The sequence below is a fragment of the Taeniopygia guttata genome, chromosome 20 (assembly GCF_048771995.1).
Source record: "Taeniopygia guttata chromosome 20, bTaeGut7.mat, whole genome shotgun sequence".
NCBI lineage: Eukaryota > Metazoa > Chordata > Aves > Passeriformes > Estrildidae > Taeniopygia > Taeniopygia guttata.
The window spans coordinates 6,857,611-6,882,580 of record NC_133045.1 but is presented as its reverse complement, the minus strand read 5'-3'; the positions used below and the strand labels follow the sequence as shown (position 1 = coordinate 6,882,580).

Sequence of the window (24,970 nt, the reverse complement as noted above, 5' to 3'; positions counted from 1 at the left end):
CAGCTGGAGACAAGGAACCTTGCAGTGATGGGATGGTCAGAGGGTGTTTACTGGTGCCACAGTGGAGTTATGAGCACATGAGTAGTGGGGCCACCCCAAGAAGAGGAGCAATGGGAACAACACCTCCCTGTGCAGCCACGAAAACCTGCCTGTGAACCAGTGCCAGGTGCTCAGTTTCTATCTTAATTTTGGTCTTGGAAAAAAAGGGAATGGAGTGAATACACAGGGGCTGCAGTCAAGCTGTGGCACACCCCCATCCAAGCAAGAAAATTACATAGTGAGGCTGCCAGGGTGTCCTGACTTCACTTCCCTGGGTCTGGGCTTTCGGGGCTGGGATCCACTAGCCCCCATCCAGCAGCTGATCCAGCCCTTTGCTGGACCACTCCCAACCACTACACAGTGGTTGTGTCTGATGATGAGGAAAGACATGATCTCAGCTCACCCCAGATGATGAATTTTGCGCAGGTGAAATGGGAAATTCCCACCATGACTCCTGGGTGTGAGTGATGGGTTTCCCACCAATCAGCCTGGAAAACAATCATGCAGAAATCTGGCAGCAGCAGTGTAAAAACCCCAGCAGCACCGTGTTCCCAGGGCTGCTGGTTCTGGCACGTGTCCGTGGGCACAGCTGTGGGTGTGCAGTGGGGATGGTGGGGTGGGCACAGCACTGCTGTGGGGCAGGGGGTGTCAGGCCCAGCCTGGTTGCAGCTGCTGAGGGGCTCACAGCTGATGCTCAGCTCCAAAGTTTGGGTCTGTCTTGGTCTCAGCTGACTCGGGGTGTGATGGGTCCCTCTTCCCACTGAGCTGAGAGTTTCTTCTCACCTTGGCAGTGTGCAGTGAGACCATCACACACCCACAGCACCAGGCTAAACAACCCTTTGTTAGCAAGCAGCAAATTAACTATCTTCCAAATTGTGCTGAGAGGAGCTTCCGTACTATTTAAGTGAATTTCTAAACTTAGCCCAGTTACTGTAAAAAAACACCTTTGCGAGCAACTACTGTCCACAGAGCTTGACTTCAGAGATGTTTATTTCTAGAGCTAGTGGAAAAATTTCTCACCTTTCAAAGGTTCCAAATATATCTTGGTGCTGGCTGGAGGCATTGGCCATCAGAGTTTCCTCGCAGGCAGTCACAGGCTGATGGTGGGGCCACATCTCTGACAGTGCCACAGGTGTTGTGGGGAGAGGTGGGGGGTTGACACCCACCTCTTCACCAAGGAGCTCATGGAGGACCATGTCAGCCTTGAGGGACACCTTAGTTAATACCCCAAAACAAGTGGTTTTTACTTCAGGACTCAAAAGCATTAATCCTGGCCAGCTGCACCACTAAAAGAAGCTAATTGCAGTGCCCAGGTCACTTTTGGAGAGGGGTCAGGAGCCAGACTGAGGGCAGGGCTGCTCTGTGCTACCCTGCTGAGCCCAGCCTGGGTGGTCAGACCCACACATGCAGGCTCCTGCCCACACTCTCGACTGCTGCCTCCCTACACCATCACTACATATAAAATGGGAAAGGTTTTTTTTCACCTTAGCAAATAGACAAGCAGGAACTACAGGTTATAAGAGGAAGCAGAGGGATATGCTGGGCATTGTATGAAAGGCTCCAGGAGAACTCCTGTCCCTGCTGATGATCACCTCTTCAGTGTGAGGTCTGACAGGAGCTCTTCCTCCAAGGTTCAGCTTAGCTCAGTAAGGGATTAAGCATTTACAAGGAACTGCTCCTAAATAGGAAGAAGGATGATTTTGGAGTCTTCAGACTTCAGGACTGATCTCAGTTGTGTTACATCTCAATGGGTGTTTCACTCCCGGAATATCACAAAATAACATAGAGGAGCTCAGCCTGGATTTACTCAAGTCACAAGATGTGGGGATCAAATCTTCCAACCTCCAAATCAGAAAGATCTCCCTTCATGATGTGTTAGGAGGAATCAAGCTCTGGACATGCTGGACATCTACAGGGCTCCAGAAATAAAAACATCCACCAAAAGCAGCACTTTCCTTCCCTGCCAGGGTGGGCACCAAGGTAGCTGGTGCTCTTGTTGATGTTTTGGAGTGGGACTGGGCAAAAGGAACATCTTTCAGCAAAGATGGAAAATGAGCCTTTCTGTCAGTTGATAGGAGGGGAATGTTTGTGCATTGCCTGGGGAAAGTTTTGTTTAGACAGGACCCTAGTTTCATTGTACTTTACCACAATAAATAGAAGGCTCCTGCTATGGAAATCCACATCAACCTGCTCCAGGCATCAGGATGCTCAGGGAGCACAGCAGATCCTGACATCAGCAAAGGGCAAAGCCTTGCTCAGTCTTGTATGGGTTCATGTCACCGTCTGCCACCTTGGAATGTGGGTGATGGGTGACGCTCAAAGCCAACAGATGGGAGAAATAAACATGACAGAGAAATCCTGCAAGTCCCATTATGTCTTATTCTGGAGCAAGCTGCTGTCTGTTCACCAAAGCATCAGAGGCTGTCTCTGCCAAGGGAGTGCTTGAACGCAGTGATATTTATCTTTTTTGTTCCCCCTGATGCTCATTAAAATGGGAATTTGCGGGCTGTGGCTGTATCCAGCTGAATGCATGTGCTTCTTGGCTCCCAGCGAGGTCCTCGCTGCAGATACCGTGTGCTTTGGCAGCCGGGCCAGTCTGGGCTGCAGGATATTACGCCTGGCAGGGACACAAACCCCTTCCAGTTCCTGGAATTTGGATTGTCTCGCGGAGTGCTGATTAAGCAGTGCTTTCAATCTGCACCCAAGACAAAACCCTCGCCTTGCCTCTGCACAGAGGCTCAGCTGCTGCGTGGCAGAGGGAGCTGCCGTGGGTTCAATCTCCTTGAGCCTCCAGGGAGACAAAAACTCAAAAAAAATTCCCAAATTAAAAGCTTTGCAGCTCACAGTGTTGGACGAACATTTGCTGCTCAGGGCTCTGTTTTCTGTGAAATAATAGATCATTAAAAACCACCCTCTCCACAGCCCCAGCGTCCTTACCTCAGTGTGCACTTGGCACAGCTGCACCTCCCAGTCTGCCCAGTTAGGATCACTGCTGCATGTCCCCATCTGCCTTTTTAATCTGCTGGGAATGAAACTGCCTTTACCAGCCTCACTAATGAGAGATTTGATATGTGGGTTTGAGCAGAGGGAGGCAGCACCAGTGCCTCCACCCTGGTGCAGCACAATGTGCTGTCCTGCCACTGGTCCCTGGAGCTGACACACCTGTGTCCATAGATGAGCATGAAACAGGGGTGTCTGCAGGGCTGGCAAACTGGGGATGGCACTTTGCCCAGCACCAGCAGAGAGGTGGCTGCTGTTTTGGGGTGATCTGGTGCTGGAAGGTGAGGCTGAGCTGGTTAGACCCCTACAACAGGCAGCCTGGAAAATCAGAGGGCTATGGGAGCCACCCTGACACCCTGACATTCTCAGTCCCATCCACAGCACAGCCCCCCACAGGATATCCAGCCCTGCTGGTTCACAGCGTGCTGCTGCTCTCTGCACTGAGGGATCTCCTCCTGCAGTGCTGCAGTGGGGCCAGAGATGCCCCAGCTGCATTTTCCCTGTCTCCTTGCTGGCACAACCATCATCCTACCTGCTGGGTGGGGAGTGGATGGAAATACCTCTCTGGCACACGTCTCAGCAGCTCCCCAGGGCCCACAGCATCTTGAGTTGCTTTATGAGAGAGACAATGCCAGGAAAAATGTACAAAGGGGTCTCTTTTGTTGGAGGCTCCCAGCAGGGTGAAGCTGTATTGATACAGCACATCAGCTCAGCACCTGAGTGTTATTCCTGCTCCACACTCAGGTCTGCACCTCCCTGAGCTCCTGCTCAGCTTCTGCTGCACAGCAGGTCTCTGGGACAGCTGGGCACAGCCAACCAGGCTGTGGACACGCTTTCAGTCCCTGCAGAAGGCAGGAGTTGTGGGTCTGGGGTCCTCAGTTCTTCTCCCATGCAGAGCTGGGGCATGAGAAGCAGTGACCTGCTGCTGCTGTGGGACTGACTGCCTTCTCCTCCCTGCACAACATCTCCGTGCCCCTTGCCAGCTCAGGAGTGGGTGTTTGGGCTTGGTGCTCCTCTTCATGCAGCTGAAGAGCCAGATCCTGGCTCCAAAGCCGCCTGTGGTGAACCCAAAGCTGGTGAGGCACAGGGGGACCAGCACTTTGCTTATCTGGGGCACTGTAGCATGGGGGGTGACAGCAGTGAGGTCACACATGGCCACCCGTGCTGGCTCTGAGCATGGAGGGAGGAAGAGGTGACAGGCATTGCAAGCAGTCCCTCTAGCTGGCCGGGTGTCTCTGTGACCTGCATTAACTCAGTTGTCCCCTGGCATCGTGACTGTGTGGGATGTTGTAGGGAAACACACTTGATGCTGCAGGATATGGCTTTCAGATGCTACAGCCATTTCCCCTCCCTGGGGACAGACACATGGACACAGTGGAGGGAGGAGCACAGCGACTGCTTTCCCCTGAGATAACCCTGGCTGGGCACTGCCAGCTCAGGTCAGCGGTGGGGCCATGGGCAGAGTCCCTGCGGGCTGTGACAAGCCCGTCCTTGGGTTACACACAGGTGGCAACGCCCAGCCCAGCGAGCGGCTCCATCTATAACGGGGAGAGCTGCTGACCCAGAGACGCGTGTGGCCACCAGGTCCCCTCCCAGCCACCCCCGTAAGGGGCATCTCTGCCATCTGCTAAGCTTGCACCACAGTGGGGTGACCCTGGGGCTCCTGGCGCGTCCCAGCCCTGCTGCTCCCTTACCGGGGCAAAACCCCCTCTGCATCCCTCACCGACCTGGATCCGCTCCTCTGCCCACTGCCTCCAGCAAGCTGCCAGCTAGGGAATGAACAGGAAAGAGATGACTTTGGGAATCTCTGCCTGTAGGTAGCCTGAACAAATCCCCAGCCAGCAGCGAGGAGCAGCCCCTCCGCCCGCCGTGCCCTGCTCCCCCCGGCCCCGTGCGGGCTCCGTGTGCCTGCGTGAGCCCGTGTGCGCGGAGGCATTCACCAGCCTATAAATCTCCTGGCAGGGCTCTTCCCAAACTCCAGGACCTTCCCCGGGGGAAGAGTTAAGATGCAGCTCGTGCGTCAGCGGCCGCAGCGGGCTGCCCGCCGGGGCTGAGCCGAGTCTCCCGCATCCCCAGCAGGTTGTTCCCGCAGCTCCGTCCCGCCGCCGCCGGGCTCCGCCGCTCCCCGCTCAGCGCTCACGGTACGTGCTCGCGGGAACATCCTCCCGCTGCTCCGGGAAGGGCTGGCAGGGATGCTAGGAGGTGCATCGGCTGATGGATGAGGGGATAGTCCAGCGTTTTTTGTTTTTTGTTTTTTTAATAAAATACTCGGCTTTTGAAGTGGCAATTTTTTCTTTTCCACCTAAATCCTAACGAGTCGTTAGGACTTCTCGACAATGCTTGCCGTGAATTTCTTTATCTGTGTAAGGTTTCTGTTTGTGCTGGGGATTTATTCAACAAACCAAACTCCTAGGAAGTTACAGGGCAGGCGGCTGCAGTGACTCTCAGCATTCTCCTAACTATCCCCTGTGCCACAAGTATGTGCCATAAGTGAAAAAATGGGGGAGACTTTCTACTGATTTTCTCTTTTTTTAAAACAAACAAGAAAATCAATTCCCTAGGTATATCCCTGACAATCCTGGGGATTTTGCTCTGATAAATAAGGTTATTAAAGAGATTAATTTTAAATATTACTTTTTTAATAGGGAAAACCTACTATTATTAATAGGAAAAAAAAAGAAGAAAATTTATTTCCACCTTATTTTGGGAAATGGTGTTTGCATGGTGTCTGCAATCCTGAGTGGTGCCTGTGTTGTTTTCTCTCCTAGCTCTGCACACCAGCAGCAGGGACCAGCAATCCCCCTTGCCCTTGTTTAACTCCGTGCAGGAGCAGAAATCTGCCGGCTGATCCCACCGGGCGGGCTGGCATGGCTGTGCTCCACTTGCACCTGTACCTCACAGCCTTGGGCTGCTGGGTGACACAGCTGTCCAGCTCCTTCCTGCTGCCCAACGCCACCGAGCTGCTGTCCCCGCCCGAGGGCACGGCCGCGGGGCTGCTGTGGGGCGAGGGGGTCCCGCGGGGCCGGCGGAAGCGATACCTCTCCCCCCACGACATGAGTGTGATTCTGGACTATCACAACCAAGTGCGGGCACAGGTGTCCCCTCCTGCTGCCAATATGGAATACATGGTGAGTCGGGCTGGGGCAGGGGAGCTTTGGGTGCACAGCTCTGGTGGGCTCAAGGGGCTCACTGCTGAAGTAGGAACCCCAGGCTAGGAGGGATGTCAGGGTGCTGGCCAGATTCCTGGCTGAACACGTGCCCTGGGGCTAAGCAGAGCCATGCAACCTCTGTGTAGGATGGATGGAGTCCCAGCACAGAGATGGTTCCCCATGAGGGCAGATTTAGGATATGTGGGCCTGTGTCTGGGACATCTGGGAGATGGATACAAGCATGAAAAGCTCAGGTCCCAAACCAAAACCCAGGTAGGAGCCTCTCCCCTGATTGCATCTGGGAGGGATGATCCCATCAAAAGCTCCAGGGTCCCTTTTGAGTGCTCCAAGTGGCTCCAGCTCCCAGAAGAAGAAACGTGCAGGAGTGAGTCAAGGAGGGGATGCGCAGTCTTGACAGGCTGGGCAACTCAAGATGAGGGTCACCCTAGGCAGAGATTTCCCCAGGTTCTATCCACCCTGCTTGCAGCCCCTAACCCAGCCCTAAAGGTCCTCCAAGAGGAGATATTTCCAGCCTACACAGGGCAGGACCCTCAGGGCAAGAGGTGCCACATGTTGCTCTGCTCCCAGGAAGGGGCCCAGCTCTGAGGGAGCAGCTGGGTGGTCCCTGGATGTGGTTTGGAGAAGAACAGAGCAGCCCAGCTTGCTGGGTACCAGAACAGGTCAGACATGCCCGGGAGCATCCTGCACTGCTTCTTGCTTGGCCTAAATTCCTGCCTTCCAAAGTAACTCACACAGGCATCTCTCCAAAGGCATTCAGGATGGGTGAGGAAGCTTTAAATAATGCATGAAGGAAGCAGCTGTGCTCACCGGTCAGGCTGTGGCCAGGGCTGCACTGAGGGCTGGGACAGCTGTGAGCTGCAGCAGCAGAACAGGGCTGCAGGGTTTCAGCCTTGTGCTCAGCTCCACCTTGTGCAGGAGCTCATTCCTGGAGGGAATCACATACACAGGGCTTGCAGCGCTGCAGGGCATCCCTGCTCAGCTATGCTGCGTGTCCAGAGCTGTGGCAGTAGCTGGGGAGGTCCGTTCCTCCTGGACACGCTGCTGTGTTTCCTTTCCCTGGGCACTTTCTAGCCTGATGCATGAGTCAGTAGGTTTTGGACACTCAGGGGTGCTCAGAAAGCCCACACAGCACAAGGGAGCAGGTTTCTCCTCTTCCCTCCTCTGGGAAGCCAAAACTCCTGCCTGCCCTTTCCCTCTCCCATGGCCAGGTGTGGGATGAGCGGCTGGCCAGGGCAGCGGAGGCGTGGGCTGCGCGCTGCCTGTGGGACCACGGCCCCCCCGAGCTGATGAAGTATGTGGGACAGAACCTCTCCATCCAATCGGGCAGGTGAGTGCCCTGAGGCAGAGTGAGCTCCTGGGAAAGCCCCACACCCCACAATGCTGCAGGAGGAGCAGCAGCAGCCCCTCAGCCAAGGAGCAGAGGGGCTCTGAGCTGGTTGCATGGGAGTGAGATAGAGCTGAGAGGCACATCAAGGACCTCAGGGTGGAGGAGGAGGGCGCAGCTCTTACAGATGGGTAAATACAGGAAAGCAGAGGTGCTTGCTGCTCATTTGGGAAGTTTGACATTATTCCCCTCTCTGCCAGGCACCTGGATCAGGGGGATATGGGTCCTGGATCTCCTCCACAAGGCTGAGCGTGTCTCCAGTCTTCTGGCCTTCAGCACAAGTGGGCTGGCCACAAGGATATCCTTACCCCTTTTCCCCAGGAATGCTTGATCCCAATGGGCCCTGACTCCAAACCATTTCTCTCCTCCACTTCCTCAGTGTGGAGCTTTCCTTTCCTTTCTTTCACCTTTCATGTGGAGGAGATCCACCTTACCTGTAGCACCGTTGCAGGTACCGCTCTGTCATGGACATGGTGAAATCCTGGCACCAGGAGAAGCAGCACTACTCCTTCCCCCAGCCCCGCGAGTGCAACCCCCGCTGCCCCTCCAAATGCAGCGGCTCCGTCTGCAGCCACTACACGCAGGTGAGCGCTGCAGCCCCCGGGATCCAGATGCCAAGGGGGGCCTTGTGCAGCTCACAGCTCTTCTCCCGGCAGGGTCAAACCCTGATGGCTGCCAGCTTTAGCAGCAGTCCTGGCAGCTGGCAGTGTGTCTGCTGGAGGGATGCCAGCAATGCTCTCCCACCCTGGGCATTTCCAGCATTTGGGCTGTTGCAGGAAGGTCCCAGGGGTTCACAGCCCACTGGAGATGTAGCTGGGACCTTCTGGACATTTCTATTTTTTAAATAGCTTTTTTCCCTTCCTTTGGCCTCTTTCTCCTCACTGCACCTCTGAAAACTTCAAGGTGGTGAAGAGAAAAAAAGAAAAAAAAAGCCGCTTTGTAGTTTTGCCAAGCATGAATCCTCTTCTCTGTGATGGAACAGCTTCATAGCACCCAGCTGTTTCTGGCTCCCTGGGAATGCAGCCCCTTCATACCCTGGCACATCCTCATACAGCCTGGCCAGCACAAGGTGGAAAACTCTGTTTCTCTGCCTGGCAGCAGAACTGTCCCAACCCCCAATTACCTCTTCTTCATGGCTCCAACCTTTACCTGAGCATCTGCATCCCCATGTGGCTCATCCATGAGGATACTCAGGGATGCTCTTGGTTGCAAAGGGGAAATATACACTTTTTATGGAAGAAATTTAACCTGGAGAGGCTTTAGGAGGAGCTTTTGTCTTTGCTCGACCTCCCTGTGTGCAGGATAAGCTGCTGGCCATGATTCAGTGTGAGGTTTAGGAGCTAATTTGGGTAAATTGGAGCAGTGACCCAGACTCTGCTGCTTATGGATGTGAGCTTGGCAAGGCAATCCTGTTCAGGGCAGTGTAGGTTGCAGGTAGGAGACGGAGAGCAAAAAGTCACCCTTTGGTAACAAAGCACTGCCTGTGATGGGACAGCATCCAGCCAAAGAGATTGGGACAGCTGGGATGAAATTTCCTGGGGGAACAGAGCCCTGTACTGGCATCCTGGGGCTATCAGCTGTGGGGTGCCTGGATGGATGGACAACAACAGTGTCTGTTCTTGTCCTGCACAGATGGTGTGGGCAACCTCGAGCCGCCTGGGCTGTGCCCTGGGCAGCTGTGCCAACGTGCGGGTGTGGGGCAGCACATGGCGTCACGCCATCCTCCTCGTCTGCAACTACGCCATCAAGTAAGTGACTGGGGGAGAGCCCCCCGTGCCATCCTCCCTCCCCACAGCAGTGTCAGCAGCGGGCTGATGATGCTCAGAGGTGATGCCCTCCTCTCTTTTTAGGGGCAACTGGCTGGGAGAAGCGCCCTACAAGGTGGGGCGGCCGTGCTCAGCCTGCCCCCCCACCTACGGCGGGGGCTGCTCCAACAACATGTGCTTCAGCGGAGTCAAATCCAACCAAGTCAGCTGGTTCTAGGGCTGCAGCCCCAGGAGGAGCCCTGGGAATGGAGATGGGGTGAAAAAGAATTATTTATAACACTGACCCCCTGGCAGCCTGGCTGTCCAACCTGCTTCATCCTAATGCCATGTAGGAAAATGCTTTTCTAACACACGTCTCCAGCAGTGCTGCCCGGCTGCTTCCCGCTTTGGGGGAACTACGGACAGTTCAGGTCCCTATTTTCTGAAATGGGGATGGTTTAGGGGTGAAAGGAGGGAGTGGGGCTGGCTGGCATGGTCACTGCTCTGCAGATTCAGGGGGCTTTCTCCCACTGTCCTCCCCGGTGCTAAGGCTGGTGTAAGTGAATGCCACCAAGATGTTCCCCTTGTGGTGGGCAGCTGGATAAGTGGAGAGCCCCGAGCATGCTCCTGCTTCACAGCAGCCCCTCTGACTGTGGGGCTCCCAGCTCTGAGCCCCCCAATAAAGCAGCCTGGAGACCCCCATGGTTGTGTTGGTTCTCCTTCACTCGCAGCCTGAAGCCTCGGGGTAACACTGCGCCAGTGTCTTTGCTCTGGTTTTGGGTGTAAGCAGCAAAGGGGGGGCAGAAGCCCTCAGTGGGGCCACGGGCTACGGGCACAGGAGATGCCTGGGCGCTTTGCTCCATCGTGTGGGAGAAGCCAGCACTGCTGGGACACGGGCTGATGATGACGCTGAAGGGCCACAAACTCACTGTCCCGCCCATGCTGTCCCACACTATCCCACTACTCTACCGCGCCCCGAGTGCCACTGAGCACCCCATTATCCACATGCCCTCCCTCTTTAGAACCTCTCAGCACTCAGCAAACTCAGGGATTCCTGAATTACAAGTCCTTGGATTTGAGCATCCAGCTGTGGATTCCTGTCCTGCAGCCCTCTGCATCCAGCAGCACTCTCCCCACCGCATGCTTCCTTGGGGTGTGCTTTTCCATTCCAGAGGAGCAGATATCCTTAATTTGGCCCCCCCAGGGTTGCAGGGTTTCAACAGCTGAGGTGTTGGGAGAATCCTGAGACTGGCAAGGACCCCTCTGTGCCTCCTCCAGCCTGGCCTCTTCCTGAGACATACAGGAGATATGGAAGGCTCTGTGCTGATGGATAATAATTTTTTCAGCTTCAGCCCTGGATTCCCCACGTACTTGTTGTCCTCTCTCCAGGACTTCTTGCACATGGCCCTGCTGGCCCCAGCACAGCCCCTGGCAGCCCAGACTGCTCCTGTCATGGAGCTCCCAGGGGCACAGGGGCTGCCACAGCCTCATGGGGAGCCCACCTGAGCATCTGCTACCATGAGGTCCTGGATGCAGCAGTCCCAGAGGGAGCACAGATGACCATAAGTGGCTGTGGCACCTCATGAGTACCCCGGATTTGGGGAACAGAGAGAGAAATGGAGGAGCTGCAAGCACCCTGTGCCCATTGCTGTGCTGAGGATATCACCCTGCACCCCACCACAGCATCCCCAGGCAACCTCTGTGGTTTGGCACTGGGCGGACAAGCCTCGACTTGTGGCCTGGGCATTTTGCTCCTTGTGCCTCATCCAGGCTCTGCTCTGCCCCTGCCAGTCCCTACATTATCCCACAGTCCCTGGCCCCCCATGCTGTGTTTGCCCTTCGCAGTACACAGGCTCAGACCTGGTTTTCCCATCTTGGGTGGGCGATGGCACAAAGCCCCGAGCGCCTGGGGCACTGCAGAGCTGGATGCGGCTGCCCTGGCTCCCCGTGGCCGGGGGTGAACCCCAGCCTGGCGGCTGCCCCGGCCTTGACACCATCTGGAAGCGGGAGCCCCAAAAGAGTCCAGTAAAAGCCGTGTTTGAGTTTCTAGCTTGGCAGCAGTTACTATAGCTACAGCAACGGCACCTTGCAGATTGGTTTCCATAAGAGCTTGGTTACTATTTAACATCTCCACCCACATTAGCCCTGATTAAGCGAATCAATAAGATAACAGGAGAGGCAGGTTTCCTCGCCCTGCCTCTCCGCGCTCCCTCCTGCCTTCACCTAGTTCCTTAGTGAGAGACATTTTTATTTATTTATTTAGATTTCTTTTTTATTCCTCTACTTCCTCTGGTTTTCGCCCCAAGTCCCCATAGCAGTAGCCGGCGAGACATGGTCAATGTAAGCACCCAGCTAAGCGCTAAGATGGAGGCTCCATATGGTGAGTACAGCGTTCCCACCGCCCGCGCTGCCGGCCTGGCGTCGCTCGCGGGAAGCGGGGCTGGCAGCGGCCAGCAGCCCCCAGCCCCACGGCCCAGCCCCCCGTGCTCCCCCTGCCTCAGGCAGCTGCAAAGGCTGGAGGTGGAAGCAGGAGAAGGGCTCTGGTTGATTTTGATATGATGTAAATCCTGTGTGTGTGTTTTCTCTCTTTCACTCTGCTTGACCCAAAGAGGAAGGCACGTGCCTGAGGGAGCAGAGCGGCCCCACGTGCTGGCAGAGGGGCTGCTGCTGCTGCTGGCAGGCTCATAGCAGAAGTGGCAGCAGTTTAGAGGAGGTGAAGTGCTGCCCTAGGACACACGGCCAGCCCCGATGCACAGGCTGCAGGTGGCCCGTGGCATGCCCAGGCTGTGTGAGTGGGCACAGCAGGCGCTCCTGCCAAGGGCCAGCGTTACGGCTGGGCAGGTTTCCCAGTGCCTGGACAAGCAGCAGCCTCCAGCCTCTGCGGGGCACAGCATCAGGTGGCACAATGCTGCCTGGTCACCTGGCCACGGTGAGATGCCTGCCAGGCCTGTGTCTGTGCTCCCGGCGTGGCACAGCGGGCACCAGCCTGGAGCAGCCCTGTGTTGTGCTCCTCCGCTGTGACAGATGCCAGCTGCCAACAAGTGCACGTGGACCCCAGGGGATAGGTGCCCTTGCCCAGGCTGACATCAGCCCATGGTTATCCTCAGGATGGGACAACCGTGCCTGTGTTGCAGCATCCCCACACAGCTGTTGGGTCCCGTGTGTTTTGGGAGCCCTGGTTCCCTGGGCTTGGTCGGGCTGTGGAGTGAGATCCCAGCAGCTGGGGTCTCACAGTTATGAGGTTCTCCATCACATTCCCATGGCTCTCCAGCACTTCCTTGTGGCTCTCCATTAGATCCTCATGGCGCTCCATCACTCTCAAGGGCTCTCCATTGCTTCCCATCACACTCCATGGGGCTTCCCATCATGCTACCTTGCTTTCCTCCCTCTATTTTTCATGTCCTGCTCCTCTTTTCTTTTATGAGCATGCAGCCCCTGCCCAGCCCACCTCCCAGGTACTATGTGTGCAAATCCAGGTCCCAGGAGGGCTTGTGGGACTCCCAGACCACCTTCTTGCACTTTGCTCATGGCCTCTCTTTAGATGGTTGCTTCCCTTGATCCAGGCTTGCAGCCTCCCATGGGTGTCACCTCCAGCCCTAACCCACTTCTGTTGTGGCATTCATGCTGCCTTGTGTCTCTTTGCCCCAGCCCCCAGCACCTCAGTGCCCTGCAGATCACTTTATTTCAGGTCACATCACCCCACGGTGAGCCATGGCCAGACACAGGACATGTCAGCATTTTGAGGGGTCCATGGCCTATGGCAATGGAAATGTGTAAGGATTGTATAGGGATTGTATAGGATCTGCTGTAGTGTCACTGGAGCAGGCAGTTGTGATCAAGCAGTTACAGAATGCTGCTTTTTAGCCTTTGTGCATCCCCAGCCCACAGGAGCCAGGCCTTTGGAGAAGCTCTGTTCACTCCTGCCTCTGAGCTGCAGGAGCTAGCAGGAGGAAAATACCCAGAAAACTGTCCAGGTTTTGCTCTGTTTAGTGCAGGTTGTGTCTTTGTGTCCAGCTGGTGCTGCTTGGACAAAGTGCAAGGAGCCATGTGGTGAAGGACACATGTGAGCTGGTGAAACAAAGGACTGATACCTCTGAGATGTGCAGAGGGTTGGATCCTGGAGCAGGAACTGGCCCAGGAGGAGCCAGTGCTGAGCATCCTCCAGGCTGAAGCCCCTGCTGCTGCTGGGAGATGGCTCCTGACCCACCCAGCTCACAGGGACTGACTTACACCTCATTTGCAGGAGAAGGGATGTTCCCATCAGCCTGGGAGACCAGGTGGTGCAGGGTGGCCAGGTCTGGCTGTCCCCACATCCAGGGTGCCTGCATCCAGCTTTGCCCCAAGGTGCAAAGCCAATCTCATTTCTGCAGTGAGCAACCAGCTTTGCCTGACACATGCAGCACAAGGAGCTGAACAAGCTCTTCAATCTCTTAGGATGAAGTTATTCTGCCCACTTGCAGCTGGCTCTAATGTGAGCAGCCACTTGCCAGCCCTGGCCCATCAGTGACCTTAAACACAGGCAGGTAAACATTTCTGACAGTAACTTTCTCCTGAATTTTTTTTTTTAATTATTTTTATTAAATACGATTTTCATAACTGTTATTGTTTTAATTTTTCAGTCTGAGAGTCAGCAACTGAGCCACATGCTGAGCTTGGGCAAGTGCAGGCAGAGCCAGGTGCTGTTGGATGGACGGGGAGAAATCACTGCCCATCCCACCTGCGGCCGCTCTCCCCATCTGCTCCCGTGGCTGAACAAAAACAGGCTCTGGCCAGCACCCGCTGCAAGCCTGGGGCCAGGCTAGGGGGAGAGAGAAATAATAAGAATAAAAAGCAAGATGGGCCTCCCAGACTGAAGTGAGAGGAAACTCAGAGTGTTGGCATAAGGAGGGGAGTCCTCATAAATAAAATGGGTGAAAAAGTTATCCAAATAGAGGTGAGGAAGTTTTGGTGGGATGGGGACCGGGAAGTGCCTGGCTTCCCTGGCAGCTCTGTAGGGTTAGGTTGGGGCTGGGCAGCAGAGTGGGCACAGCAGCCGGGATGCAGCACCCTGCAGATGGCAAAGTGGTGGCCCAACCCTTCCCAGGGTCACTGGGAAGTTTATTCCCTTGCAAAGCAGTGGGGAGCTCACACAGCAGTGGTGGTGCTGAGCCCCATCCGTGCCCATTGTGATGCCCTTGCAGCCAGCAGCTGCCAGCCCTCAGCAGGACAGGCCATGGAGCTGGTATGCCTGATGGAGGCACACCTGGGTCCTCCAGAGGGGCCTTCAGCCTTGGAGTGAGTCACAGAGTTATTTTCAGTTTCTTTTGATAGATGGAAAGATTTTTCTGATTTTCCCTTCTCCCTATCCCGTCTTAGGAGCTTCAGGATTTCAGCATCCATCTGAAGCCAGGGATACATTCTCATGGGGAAGCTTGGCACTGGAATTCAGCCTTGGGACAGCCAGCAGGTCTGGCCCTCTCTTGGCAGTGGTGGCATCAGTAAGAGCATCCCCCCACTGCAGTTAGTGCAACCCTCCCCATCCATCCCTGCCCCAGACTGTCACCAGCATTTTCCCTAAACAACAACTTGGGGGCACTTATTTCCCTCTCATCAAACCTGTGCCTTGTGTAAAGGACTTGGAGGATGCCCTGCCAGGCAGTGACAAATCTGGCCTGTCCCCAGCACCCTGGGTGAGTTCCTGGTGGAGAAGGGAGTGATGCTGCAGCTCTGGAGAGATGTGGAGGCACATTTGAAATCCTCACCAGCACCTGCTGAGGACAGGCTGTGAACTGGAAAGGGCTCCACTGGTGCTAAACCCCTGCAGGAAGCTGCAAACAGTGTGTGAGAAGGTGGAGGATGGAGAGAGGGCAATAGGAACATCTCCTCCTGGGCAGCGAGGAAGGGATGAGCCCCTTGATCCACCTTTATCCTCCCACTGAGACTTGGGTACAATCTGAGCAATTGGTCTCAATCCCAGTGCAGGCAGCACCACCCCTTCATATTTTGGGTCTCAGAGCTGGGGATCCCCAGGGTTGGTTGTTACAGCAGGGACCAGTGCTTGATCAGTAAAGCAGCTTTGGAAAACAGCTGAAAAATGCCAGACGTCATTGCTGCTCAGGAGCTTTGGTCAGATGTGGGGAATAGTTTCAACTGAGAAACATAAGAGGGGGCCAATTTTCTGAGTATTTTTAATTTTCACTGCCGAATGCATTGAATTCTTTACACGTTTCCTCTAGATATGATTTGAACTGAGCTTTTCCTCCTCGACTGCTCATGTCAGCTGCTCTTTGATTCCTCTATTTACTCCTTGGTCTCTGTGTCCAAGGCCTGGCAGCCATCAGGGACTGATGGTTCTTAGGACACCTGGCACACAGCCCCCTTCCTTGTCCCCACTCTGGCCATCCCTGCTGGATGTTGGGGTGGCTGTAACACTGGTGCTGGCAAGGGCAGCACTTTCCAGTGCCTGAGCAGGGTATTGGTGCAGTCAGGAATAAGCAGAGGTATTTGCTGGGATGCAAAAGGGACAATCACTGTGTTAGCACCTTGGCCTGCTCCCAAGAGCTGTTTGCTGGTGCTTGGTGAAGGTTTTCTTGGGGAAGAGCTGGGGATGCTGCTCAGTGTCACAGGGTGTCTGCACTTACCCACAGGGCTGTGACTTCTCCCACCTCATTCCAGCCATTTATGGGGCCAGCAGCACACCCTCAACTTTGGCTTTGCTTGAAACACAATGGTATTTTTATAGGGGGAGTGAGCCCAGAGGGCTGCTGTCAGCAGGAAATGAGCTCCAGCTCTGGAAGGTGAGCAGCTAGAGGCTCAGGAAGTGCCTGAGAAGTGCCTGAGAAATGTTCTGAGCTCAGCAGGGCCGGCGTAGGTCTGCCAGTCATACTCTGTTAGTCATCTGCTGACATTTCTTAAATGGCATTAAAAAATGTTTACTTAGCATGAGTGCAAAGGGGTGGTGAGTGATGGTGGTCCCACAGACAGCAAATGCTGGGTGAGTTTCTTCTACATACAGCAGTATTTGCAGCACAACCAGGGCCAGCACCGAGGGACAGCACACAGGGCAGAGCCAAGGGGAACATCAGGGGACGCCTGCAAGTATCTCTGCCGGCAGCCTTGGGGTTAGAACAGGGCAAAGACTGCAAAAAAACATCCGTGACTGTTTGTGTTCAGGCTCCTTCTTTGTTTGCTTTCCTCAAATATTCAAGCAAACAAGGTTCCTGGCAGAAATGTATGTGGAAATGGCAAATGTTGCAGAATTTTCACAGAAGGCGAATTTCAAGGTAGGGGTTGTACGGTGAACCTGGAGCTGAGGGCTCTGTTCTCCTGTCCTGGACAGAGGCACTGGGGCTGCTGAGCAAAGCTGGGTCCCAGAAGCAATTCCCCCCAGGAACAGCTCCTGTCCAAGCTTCAGTCTGAGCATCAACAGAGATTACTCAGCAAATCCCTTCAGGAAATACATGTCTCAAAAAATAAATGCAGGCTCAGGATGCTGCACCAAAGGGATGGGAGGAGCAGCTCAGGAAGAGCAAGTGGCTGTGGAAATGCACCATCAGTCAAAGAACAAACAAACTCTGGCTCTGCAAGGCTGGACCAGATTTCTGTCCCAAAATCCTGTGCAAAAACCAGAGAGATTCCACGTGCATCCCCATGGTAATGGAGCTCTGGTGCTGAGAGACAGATGGGGACCATTACTGTGAGCTCAAGCCCTCTGAGCCTCCACCACCAAGGCGTCCCTCAGGGACAACTGCTGCTGTCAGCTCCTGCTGGGGAGAGGATTGGAGGTAGGGAATGGGTGATAGTGTGTGCCTCCATCGTGGGCAACCAGCCATAGCCCATATCCTCTGTGATGGTGCTCTGGGAGCATCTTCTCCTTCTCTGCACATCCAAATTGGTTTGACAGCCTCATTTTCATCACTGCCCTGCAGACCTCAGACCTTGCTCACTCCACTCCAGAATTCCCAGGGCAGCACCTTCCCTGCAGCTTTGCTCATCCATCTGTCAGGGTGGGTGGCTCATCTCCTGTCACTGAGCACAGGGAACCCAAACCCACCAACCAGTGGTGGGGACCAGCAGACACCTTTCACCTGCCTCTGCACCAGAAACCTGTCCCAGCCAAGGGTGTGTGTGAGATTTTATAGGTGATAACTCCTGGGAAAGTGGGAAACACAAGGAGAGACGCACACTCAGCTTCCTGGCATGGCCTAACGCTCTGCTTAGGAGAGCCAATGTCAACAGATAGACCTGAAGGAAGGAACAAAACCAAATACATGGGCACTTCTCAGAACAAGAGCTGTAAAACCTGCACAAACCTGAACAAGTGCCACAACACTGGTTTATACGGTCAGAATCAACAGCCGAGCTCACTCAACATGTTTGCCAACACACAAACCTCAGCCATCGGGCCGGGTTTATGGCCCAGTGCCCCTCATGGAGGCAGAGCCCAGCCCTCCTGCCCCACTCAGCCACTTCTCTCCCCCTGTGTTCCTGAGGGATGCTGATGATTTTGCCACACAGTCCCCAAAACCTTCATAGGCCATGGTAAGAGGCTGCTGCTTGAGCAGGTCCTGTGCCAGGGAAAGGCACGCTGAGGTAGAGGTGGCCCAGCAGGGAAGAAAGGACAAAGCACTGATGGATGCCTGAGGGAACCAGCTCATGCAGTTTCATTGTTGGCAGGCCAAAGGCTGCAACAGGAAATGAAGAGTGGAATAAGGAGGCAGGAGGAACAAGGGGACAAACAGCCAGGCTTCAGATCCACAGCCCTGCTACTCCCCTGCCTAGAGTCTGCTGCCACCAAGGTGGTGGGACTGAGGTGGTGGAAGCAGAGCCGAGTGCTGCCTGTGGCTCATCCATGGGTGTGTGCCTGGAGACTGCCATTGTCTGGGAGAAATGTCTGTTGACTTGGGTGTGTTTCCCTGTTACAGCCACTAAAACCTGTGTGGCAACACAGGGGTGCAGGGAGGTGTCACGGGGTTACACACAGTTCAGTCCCTGCCGTGCCCTTGATGCTGCTCCCTGCTCCACATGGGAATGTTGGGCATCAGCCCCAGTTGCCAGCACACCCCTCCCTCGGCACAGAGCTGAGGGACAGAGCTGCTGCTCACTCCCCATTCCTGACTCACCAGGAGCATTCTGGAAGCTGCTGACTGTGGGCACTCCAAACTAACTCAGATATACCTCAGGCAGGCCCGAGTGGAAGCAGAAGCTTGTGGAGACAGGACAGGAATGGTTTAGGAATGCTTTTGCTCCATTAGACAAGTGCCTTTGAGGTGCTGCTTGGGGCCTGATGTTTGGAGGGCAGGAACGAGATCTCTTCTCCTTGGCACAGCAAAAGGAGAGGTGGGCTTGGCAGGAAGAGTCATCCGAGGAGGAAGGAAAATGGGTATTTCAGATGGGTTTGTCCCTGAGTTGGTTCTTCTAGCCTGGCCCTAGCTGGGTCACAGCCATGCAGCCCAAGGCTGAATTCAGAGGTGCTCCGGTCTCCCTTTCAGCAATCCAGTCACTCAGTGAAACCCTGGTGAAGTGCCACTCTATTCCCTCACACGATTTTCCTCCTCCATTACAAACAGGGTCACACTTGCCAGAACACACTTCCTGCAGGAAGAAAACTCTGGGTGCTCAGCAGCCACCCTGCTCCCCTCTGGACTGAGTCATCCTGTGCTGTGATGTTAGCTGGGAGGGGAGACCAAGGTTGTTGCACAAGGATGTGCTGTTCTGGTTATTTATATAGAAACACTTTAAAGCAAAAGCAGTCAGCTTCTCCCTGAGGAGCCAGACCCACTCCTGCTGTTAGACACACCCAGGCACATTTTCTGGATCAACCTCCAGGGCTGCACGTATTGTCAGGTACCCCTGCCCTAAAGAAACCCAGTGACAAGCTGAGGAACCTCAGAAAGGTGGCCCAGAAAGCAGCAGGCATTGCTGCGGGCACTGGCAGCGGGGCACAATCCCAGAGCCACCTTATAATTTTCCTCCGGGTAGTGGCCAGAACCCTTTAAAACCTGCAACTCTGCAGCACAAACTCCTGCTCCCCATCAAATCTCATTGTGACCCGCATTAAGGGATTAGCCTGTCCCTGCCTCTGCGCCACAAGCAGCTCCTGGGCATGGCTCGTGCCCCGCTGCCCGCGGGGGGCTCGCCGGCTGCACAGCCCCATCCAGGGGTGAGACTTCCCTAGCTCTGCCCACGGAGCTGAGCACCCCTGGAAGATGAATGGCAGCAGATACCACCTGTTCCAGGAAACACCAGGTACCCCCCTGCTCCCCCAGCATTTGCAGCAGGGAGAGAAGCAGCTGCAGAGCTTATGTGAACGAAGGGCATTGACAGGGTCTCCAGTGTGGATTTGGAGCTGCTGAAATAGGCTTGTTCCCACTGATATTGCTGGTACCCAGAGGATGGGATCCCCATGTCCCTGGTTTCTGTTTTGCTTCGTGCAGGGTGCACATAGCAGCTTTGTGGGTGGTGATGGCTCATGTCCCCAGGCTGGTTCTGGGGCGCAAGAGAGAGATATCCCAACATGGGCAGCATGGTGGGTGCTGTGACTCCTGGGGGAAGAGGTGGTAGAGTCAGGCTGGCACCCCATGGATACCCCAGTGATTGCCTGTGCTGTCTGGGCAATGATTCAGTCACTGTCAGGCCAGCTCCCAGTGCCGGGCATTACTGCCCTGGGCTGCCCTTGGGACAGATCCTGCCACTCGCAGCACAGCCTCTGCTCCTGAGCCAGATCTGTAGCGGGACTTCCCAGCCCTCAGGATGAAAGCTCAGAAGCAACTAAGAGAAAAACACTCCCAGTGCAAACTTTACTGGTTGCACAGAGTCCTTACCAGGAAGGTTTTTAGGGTTGTCCTCTGTGGCCCACTCCAGCCAGCTCTGTGCTCAGCTCCTCAGCCCCAGCACCCATGGGGACCTCGGTGTGGAGGCCAGGAGGCTGGGTGGGCTGAGAAAGCACCTAACATGTCCAAGCTCCTGCAGACTACTGCCAGCACTGTGAGGAACTTGGACATGTTTGGTGCTTCCTGAGCCCTGGACCCCTGTGCCTCACACAACCTCATCCCCAAAATACCCCAACAGCCTCCATTTCACTCCAGGACTCAGCAAAAATTGAGCTGTTCCTCTTGCTTGAGCAATTCCTCCCGAGCAGGGTTTGTGCTGGTTTGTGCTGGGGTTTGTGCTTTCTGGGGTAGCCTGCACCCCCAGCCTGCATCCCACAGGACAAGCTCCCCATGCCAGTGGGGAGTCACATGTTGGGGGCTGCTCCCAGCAGTACCTGAGCTCTTTATCAGCTGGAAATCAATTTAGGAGAGTTCATGGCTTCAGCGTCCCATGATACATTTACTGGAAGTGGTTCATTTCCTCAAATGATGTCGTTTATGGTCATAATCTATTTTAATTTCTTTATGATACAAGAGCCCAATGGCACCAGGACTTGCAGGAATGTATTGCAGGAATGTAAAGGGACAAACAATAGTGTTACCCAGTCAAATGTTACCTAGGCTGAATACTCTGGAACTGTAGGGACGTGTGATCCCCTGCCCTTCCTGTGTTCCCATACCTTGCTTTCTGCTGTGTTTTTGTTTCTCTGGCAGTGGACAGGAGGGTTGTGTCACACAGGAGGGTGTGTGGGGAGCGTGCAGCTTCTGTGGACGTGGAGCTCCTGAGTGTTGTCTGGTTCTCACTCACTCCTTGCTGTGCTCTCATGATTGAGGACATTGGGGACGTGACAGGTTACTCAGGCACTCTGCACACTCCTGCAGAGAAAAAGCATTTTGCACTAACTTGTTTCCTTTTGTCTTCAGAAACTAGAATCTCCCAAATTTTAACTCACCATCCCTCACCCCTTTGTATGGGTTTTTTTTCCATGCCCAGCCTACCTTTCCCGATTCAGACCTGCCAGTGCTCCCACCTGCAGCAGCCTCCCCCCTTCTCATGCTTCCTCCCATCAGGCACACATGGCCCTGTCCTGAGATGTTCCCCCGAGTTCACCTCCCCAGCTGGGGCTGACTTTGCCTGCCAGCCCAGGGCAGGAGGGTGGCTGGAGATGTTGGGTCCAAGAAGATGCTTTTTGCCCTTGAGGTGCTCTTGACTAGCCCTCCTCCGGGGCCATGGGTTCAGACTGTCCCCTGGGTGTCCCCCAGACACCCTTGTCCTGCTGCAGCTCTCCCTCCACCCCTCAGCAGCATTGCAGTCTTTTGCCCTAATTTTGAGCGAGGGCTGATCCCAAGAGCCCCAGCAGCCACTGGAGGTCACTTCCAGGTGTGGCTTACTGATGAACCTAGCTTTGCAAAAATATATTGAAAAAAAAAAAAAAAGGTAAAACTTGATGTGTAACCACTGTTGATTTTGGCTGTTCTCCTCCTTCACCTATTGCTCCACAGCTGAAACGATTCAGGGGCTGTTTCATGTGTGTATAATGAATGTATAAAGTCAATGAAACGTAAAAGGCCTGCAAACAGCTGGCAGGGCTGAAGGGAGAGATTCACTTGCCTGCCAGACTGTGAGCTCAGTAGGGATCCTTTTCCTTGGAAGCTTCAGGATTACTTCAGGCCCAAAGGAATCATATCCACCTGCTAAACAAGTCCTCCCCAGGTCCAGAGCAGGTTGCTGACATCTCTGCCACTCTAAATGTGTGAGCTGGCAAGGCACAGACAGCAATAGTGTCTGTGGCTGGCAGCAAACCCTCTCTCCAGTGCTGCTGCTTCCCTGAGGCTCCTGCTCCCCCATTTCAATGGGGCTTAAACCACTGGATTTCAGCCAAGCTTTTGCCAGTGTAGTCAGTGAACCTGGAGCAGCACATGGCAAAGTCAGAGCTTTCATGAACTTCTTCCCAAATTGGCAGGAGAGTGTTTAGCAGGAAAGTGTACGGGTCTCTGCTGGGCTGGGGTTTGGATAGAGTGCAGTGCCTGTGCTGTAGGGTTTGAAGGGGGCAAGTGGGATGAGTGGTGGGAGCTGTAGCTTGGGCCAAGTTGCAGCCTGTGGTATAATGGAAGAAGATTAATCTATTCCCCTTTCTCCCTTGGGCCTGGGCTCATTGCATGATTTTACATAAAAACAGAGCAGACAGATTTCGAGAGTCACAACAGCAAAACTGCAGGCTCCAGAGCCAGATGCTGCTTTCAGGGATTGCAGGGCAGGCAGAGTGATGGCAAATACACATCAGCAAATGCCCTGACTTTTTCAAGTACAGCCACCCTTCTGGGAACAGCTCAAATTTACTGTTCTTGCATAATAACTGCTCCCAGGAGAAATAATAATTACTTCCTCAAGAGTTCAGAGCCCTTGTTAGGCAGGATAATAAACTCCTCTTTAGTCCTGGGATGAAAGGCAAGCACAGTGTTATCACCAGAGCAGTATATGCTGAAATGGTCTGTCTGTCCCCGTGTTTGCAGTTCTTTCCCTACCACTTTTGCAGAGCAGCTACTTATTTTAGCTCCAATAATTGCCTCCAGGCCCAACATCATCCCAGCTTCTGCTGAAATGCACATGTTGCTTTTGGAGAGGAGTTCAGGCAGTCTTATACCTTCTTTACAGTAACTCTTCCCCATGCCCAAAAGCTGCCTCAATTCTCCATATGGGAATTTTGTGGTCTGGGGACCAGGACAGTATTGGTTGGTTTGGCTACATTTTGATAATAACTCTGTTCAGAAGCAGCCTAAGGTTGCAATGAAGCTGCCTCTGTCACCCTGAGCTGTGCTGGGGAGCCTGGGGTGCCAGCACATGTCACATGCTGATCAGTGACAGCGTGTCTGAGGTCTGCACAGGGTTTGTCTGTCCTGGCCATTGCCCCCAGCTCCAAACAGCAAATCTGCCCCAACCCCAGTGACAGGCGCTTCAGCCCTGGGGAAAGTAAATCACCAAGAGTGATTGCTGTGGAACAGGATGATAAAATTGATTACATCTTCCCCAGGCAAGGTCTGGCACATGGCTGTGGTCTCCTCCTGCCTCTCTTTGCTGGATCTTTCTGATCCACCTCCCTGGATGGAGCTGGTGGCTCATCTTCAACTCTACAAAGTGTTTTGCTCAGGCAGGGATGTGCAGTGTGCAGCTGGTAAGGGGCAAACGGACCCTAAACAACCTCTGCTGAATCATCTATTTTCCTGGAGGCTTCTCACAGCTTCTGGGGATGTTCTGGGGAGGGACATGGGAGCAGATTCCCATCTGTGTGTCTGTCATATGATTGCCACGAGCAGAGGCAAAGATCTACCCCATGAGCTGGGGGCTTGGGCAGCTGCACTGACCTGCAGCCTTCCAGCCCCAAAAAATTCCTTGGAGCTGCTTATTAACACACTGACAATTCTGCTCTGGAGTCACAGCACGCCAAGGTAGAAGGCAGGAGGGTTTGACAGTATGGCCTAAATACCTCTGTTTACAAAAAGTCTGACAAAACACAAGCCCTTGGCTTTATCTTTCCCATTTGGAAATAGTCACCGAGCAAATATACTCAAGGCATGAAAGGAGGGGGGTTTATATTGACTTTAGAAAAAGCTGTTCTTTAAAAACAGGAAAAAAAGCTCATCCTCGAGCTGTGCAGACTGGCTGCGAGACCCAAAAGAATCAGTGTAGGGGCTTAAAGCATGCCTGCTAATCTGTAGCAGTTCTGTGTGAGCAAGTCATGCAGTAAACTGCTCTCTGTTAATTTTTTAATGCAGAATAAACAGGTCAAGAAATGATTAGCATGAGAATAAGTTGAGCTTAATTGAGAGAATCAGAAAAGATGAGAGGGAAGAGCAAATTGGAGTTATCAGTTAACTATACAGAGTGGCTCTGCCTCCACAAGCTCATGTTCTCTGTAGTTTATCATCCCCTGTGAAGCTGCTTTTTTTTCCCCTTCCCTTACTTAAATGATGAGCTAAAATTGCTGGTACAAGCACAATGGAAGCCCTTGTTTCTCCTTCTCCTTTTCTCTCTGCAATGGCTGGCCAAATGAAGTGTAGGTGATAAGGCTCCTACCTGGTTATTCCCGAGGTTCTTCCCAGAAAGGAAGCTGCTGACATTAAGTGCAAAATCCGCTTTGTGAAAGTACCAGTGCTGTGCTCCAATGCAAAATTTTCGGCATGATCCTGAGAGATCCAAGGACTGAGCAGACACGTCCGTGGGCAGGGGGAAGAGCAGTCCTCGGGACTGCTTGAAGTGGAGTTTGGTCAGTGGTCGGAGATCTATATTCTCAGATAGGCAGGACTTTGTCCACAAACTGGAATTTGAAATTTCAAAGGGGAAAAAAAAAAAAGGCAGAAGGGACCTTTGCATGTGTGGAGATGACTACGCTGGTGACGTTCCCCTGGGACTTTTGTTCTTTGTCTTGTACCTGGGCTTCCTGCTTCCCCACAGCTTGCTCGTGAAATGGCGACGGGCCGAGCAGGGCCTGACCGTGCTCAGGGCTTGGCTGCTCTGCTGAGGTTCCACACCTGAGCCCGTCTCTGCTTCGTGTGCATGTGGGGAAAAAAAGGCCATATGAAATATTCCAGCTCTACAGTGGCCTTGGAGCTGCGAGTGACAGGGAGCAGAGCTCTGGAGTCAGGGCTGCCAGGCCAGCGATGGCATTGCTGGTGACAGCTGAGGGGAGTGCTGCTAGCCCTGGGCTCTGGCTTTTCTGCCGGGCACTTCTGAAGAGTGTAGAGCTGTGAGAGAGAAAAACAAAGGGCAGGAGGGCCCTTGGT

General features: G+C 54.0%; 3 protein-coding genes, 1 long non-coding RNA gene and 1 other non-coding gene across 5 annotated transcripts in view; 3 read left to right on the top strand and 2 right to left on the bottom strand.

Annotated features, from left to right (window-relative positions):
• Window positions 1-24,970, top strand: part of YWHAB (tyrosine 3-monooxygenase/tryptophan 5-monooxygenase activation protein beta) — a 290,680-nt gene that overhangs the window by 5,146 nt on the left and 260,564 nt on the right. The gene's annotated exons all lie outside the window — the stretch shown is intronic.
• Window positions 5,049-9,707, top strand: R3HDML (R3H domain containing like). The gene is made up of 6 exons (XM_030288945.4): window positions 5,049-5,180; window positions 5,808-6,167; window positions 7,418-7,536; window positions 8,045-8,177; window positions 9,226-9,341; window positions 9,444-9,707. The coding sequence occupies exons 2-6, from the start codon at window positions 5,907-5,909 to the stop codon at window positions 9,574-9,576; spliced, it is 762 nt and encodes a 253-aa protein (XP_030144805.3). The 5' UTR covers window positions 5,049-5,180; window positions 5,808-5,906; the 3' UTR covers window positions 9,577-9,707.
• HNF4A (hepatocyte nuclear factor 4 alpha) overlaps window positions 11,495-24,970 on the top strand; it is a 35,092-nt gene continuing 21,616 nt past the window's right edge. The window contains exon 1 of the mRNA XM_002190845.7: window positions 11,495-11,718. Coding sequence (XP_002190881.3) covers window positions 11,670-11,718 — 49 coding nt within the window. The 5' untranslated portion in view covers window positions 11,495-11,669. The remainder of the gene's footprint in view (window positions 11,719-24,970) is intronic.
• LOC140680401 (uncharacterized) lies at window positions 13,938-24,619 on the bottom strand. Its single transcript, XR_012051631.1, has 3 exons — window positions 24,264-24,619; window positions 20,869-21,064; window positions 13,938-14,136 (listed from the first exon to the last, which is right to left on the bottom strand). It is a non-coding gene; the product is annotated as an uncharacterized lncRNA (long non-coding RNA).
• On the bottom strand, window positions 20,258-20,325 carry MIR2997 (microRNA mir-2997). The gene is given in 1 exon segment (NR_049142.1): window positions 20,258-20,325. It is a non-coding gene; the product is annotated as a microRNA mir-2997 (primary transcript).

Coding starts and splice junctions, on each gene's coding strand:
- R3HDML (XM_030288945.4), top strand. CDS start 5,907: ATGGCTGTGCTCCACTTGCACCTGTACCTCACAGCCTTGGGCTGCTGG. Junction 8,178..9,225: donor TCTGCAGCCACTACACGCAG/GTGAGCGCTGCA, acceptor TGTCCTGCACAG/ATGGTGTGGGCAACCTCGAG. Junction 9,342..9,443: donor GTCTGCAACTACGCCATCAA/GTAAGTGACTGG, acceptor CTCTCTTTTTAG/GGGCAACTGGCTGGGAGAAG.